General features: G+C 38.7%; 1 protein-coding gene and 1 long non-coding RNA gene across 3 annotated transcripts in view; one reads left to right on the forward strand and one right to left on the reverse strand.

Moving 5' to 3' along the window:
• LOC111864129 (transient receptor potential cation channel subfamily V member 5) overlaps positions 1-3,509 on the forward strand; it is a 40,688-nt gene that overhangs the window by 5,452 nt on the left and 31,727 nt on the right. Inside the window, exon 2 of the mRNA XM_023851161.2 lies at positions 2,125-2,301. Within this exon, the coding sequence (XP_023706929.1) occupies positions 2,125-2,301 (177 nt within the window). The remainder of the gene's footprint in view (positions 1-2,124; positions 2,302-3,509) is intronic.
• LOC111864130 overlaps positions 978-3,509 on the reverse strand; it is an 18,305-nt gene continuing 15,773 nt past the window's right edge. For both annotated transcript variants that reach the window (XR_004512990.1, XR_002842738.2), the window contains exon 3: positions 978-1,175. This is a non-coding gene — a long non-coding RNA (uncharacterized LOC111864130). The remainder of the gene's footprint in view (positions 1,176-3,509) is intronic.

The following is a 3,509-nucleotide window of genomic DNA, read 5'->3' on the forward strand; positions in this document are numbered from 1 at the left end:
TAATTTATTATCGGTCTTAAGAATACGAAAATTAATCTTTCCTTAACCTTTAACCGCCGGAGTTTTGAAACGCAGGTAAAGCTAGCTGATTGGGGTTTATTTAAATGCCCGCTGCTTGCAGGGGTTTAAATCCACGTTCCTGCTCTACATTTAAATGCCAGTTCCACTTAGAGCGCTTGAGCGTTGTATTTGGAATTGCTCTATCCAATACAATTTTTATGATAAATGAATGGAATTAACTACAAAATTATTCACACAGCCGTTCTGCAGTATAAAATTTTTCCACTCCTACACACAACAGTTCTGCAGTATAAAATCTTTCCTGTTTGTAACACTTGGGCTTGTTAGCAGAAACCCCATGCCATAAAAGTGTGCTGGCCATAAGCCTATATATTTCTATCTTCACAAGTTTCTCAGCTTATTCAGGGTATTTGGTTGGAAGTTGATACAAAGGAAAATTACCTTCCCCCTACTTTCTTTGAAAAACCCGTATTGCTGCCAAACAAGCGTCTTCCATTTACTGGATCTGACGATTCTGAACAGTTTCATCCTGCGGTGCGAAACTGTCACATAGGGACTTTCGTCTTACCCTTATGCGCTACATGCTGGAACATGCTGTAATGTGTCGCTCCCAACCACAACGCCCATTAGGTCGACCTCCTGCTCTGTCATCCACAATATTTCGTCTAGAGGAGGCCAATCGACATCACTGGCCGACCTCTTGTGCCATGAGAATGAAATGCTGTGTTTGTTCTGCATGTGGAAAGAGGAAACGTGTTCAGACGAAGTGCGAGAAATGTGATGTGGGACTGTGCATTCTTGGGTGCTTCAAACAGTACCACATGAAAGCAAAATTTAGTTAGACGACGCAGGGGAGTAGCCTGTATAACCATGAAACAGATAACAACAAAAAAGGTATTGTACATTGCATTTACTGCCAAAGAAGTAACGGAATGCTTTTAAGCCATTCAGAAAAGAACCGGGATGCCATCCCGCCCCACCTCAAGCCCTGACTGTAACACAAAAAATGAATTCTTCAACATCTGTTTGCTAGTTGTTACTTGGTAACGCTTCAACTATTGAAACCTCCATCCTTAGTCCTCAATCCTCTGGAGCTCTCTCTCTCAACTGCTCTGTAGAGCCAACTGTCTTCAAGATAACTCCTCGGCACTGACCTGCAGAAAATACATGCCACGTGATCACTATGCACTGTTCTTGTGACATCACCGCACATGTGCAAGCTGTGCGAACACAAAGAAATCACTGCTCCAGTATTGTTGACTGTGTGTGTGTGTGTGTGTGTGTGTGTGTGTGCTGCCGGCATTGCCTAGCAATGGATTTACGTGTCACAGTATTATGGTGTTCAGGGATATCATGCCTTGTAGTACCGGGGGAGGGTGGGCACCTACATTACAGAAAATTGTAATCTTAACACTCACCACTGTGAAAACATCACATCTCACATAGATTGAAGGTGTTTAACATTAGCATGCTGAGGGGAACAACTGGATATAGAGGAAATTGAGTAACAGGACACAACAAAAATTTGCACATATTACAAATTATAATTTGTTCCCTTCACAAAATATTAGAGTGCTCTAATAAAGAATGGTGAAATGAATGGGTGGAGAAGAACAGTGCATAGCCTCCAACAATTTAGTTACTAGTCCTGAAGGGAAGACACCATTTGACAGACCTAGCAACAGATCAGAGCTGAAAGATTTTAAAGAAATGGGAAGCAGGTTGTTAACTGGATTAAACAGACTTAGATTAGAAGTCTGTGGCAAGTTCTTGTTAACACTACAATGAAACTTCAGGTTCCATAAAAAAAAGTAAATTTCTTGATCTGCTAAACAACTCTACTTCTCAAGAAAGATCTTGCCCAATTTAATTATTTACCTACCCCTTAACTGTACAGTCCTCTAAGATCCTTGACCTCCTTTGACTATTCTTTTCCATTATTTACCTTTTGCCACCACCTCTTGACTTTCCCTTCCTACACATCATTGCTATCTCAGTATGGGCCTTCACACTTTTAGTCAGCTTTCCACATTAATTTCACCTAATGCAAACTCTTCTGATGTGTCCCTCAAATAGTATTCATCTAATGAACGATTTTCCCAGACCCTAGCAAATGTCGCTTGGTGTGCTGGGACCTGAAGGAGCGGGGGGCAGTGGGGGAGACCTGCCTGCATCTGTGCCTTCTCAACGCAACATCCATACATGCAGACCTCGCCAAAAGGCTCCTGAGGTTTTACCCAAAGCTCATCAATGACATCTATATGTGTGATGAATACTATGGTAATTAATTGTAAAGCGGTTCTGAGAGTGGTGTAGTACACATAATGTAAGGAGCATTCTGGGCTTTGTAGACTATCCATTATTCTAACATGGTAATAGTATTTGAAAAAGAGAAGAGCAGAAAGATCCCTTTAACAGTAAATACAAGGAACTTAAGATGCCTGCGTCCAAAAGTAAACAAAAGTAATAAAGGCTTGAAGCCCATGCTTCTGATCATAGTGGGCTTGGTTCAGTGCCAGGATAGTTCATGTAGATTTGTAGTTAACAGGCTGGCACTTAGATGCCTGCGTCCAAAAGTAAACAAAAGTAACAAAGGCTTGAAGCTCATGCTTCTGATCATAGAGGCCTTGGTTCAGTGCCAAGATAGTTCATGTGGGATTTATAGTGAACAGGCTGGCACTTAGATGCCTGGGTCCAAAAGTGAACAAAAGTAACAAAGGCTTGAAGCTCATGCTTCTGATCATAGTGGCCTTTGTTCGGTACCAGGATAGTTCATGTATGATTTGTAGTGAACAGGCTGGCAAGGATGTCTTCATAGTGCAAAAAATAATTATAAGGAGTATTATGAATGTAAATTCTAGAGCCTCTTGTCAGGGATTTTTTAAATACTTAAACATATTGCCTTTTTATTCTCAATATATAATTTCGCTTTTGCTTCTGGTGGTGAAAAATATACATTTGTTTGCACTAAATGCTGAAATACATGTCATAAATACACGACAAAGTACCAGCTTACACATGCCATTGATAAATTTGGCCAAATATAAGAATAGTGTGTGTTGTATGGGTATTATAATATTTAATAATCTGCCACCTAATTTAAGAAAATTATCAAGTGATTTTAAAAAATTTAAGTTAGCTATAAATAATTTTCTCTTAAATCAATCATTTTATTCGATAAATGAATACTTGGAGTGGTCAAAAGAAAGGAAATAGAATACAGGTGAATATTTGTTTTATTTAGATACACTTATGTGTAGTAGTTTTTGTAGACTTTGTATAAATGTACGTATACTTTTATCATCAATGCTTATAATGTCCATATTTCAGTTATTATTGATTTATTATACTAAGCACTGACTAAGTTGTATTATTGCAACTGTTTTATTACAGTATATGTTACTATTTGGGACTGCTTTTACAACTGTGGTGATTGTGTCGCCTGTATGTTTTTCTTGAAGCAATAAAGATATTATTATTATTATTAT

The sequence above is a fragment of the Cryptotermes secundus genome, unplaced genomic scaffold (assembly GCF_002891405.2).
Source record: "Cryptotermes secundus unplaced genomic scaffold, Csec_1.0 scaffold1112, whole genome shotgun sequence".
Lineage (NCBI taxonomy): Eukaryota > Metazoa > Arthropoda > Insecta > Blattodea > Kalotermitidae > Cryptotermes > Cryptotermes secundus.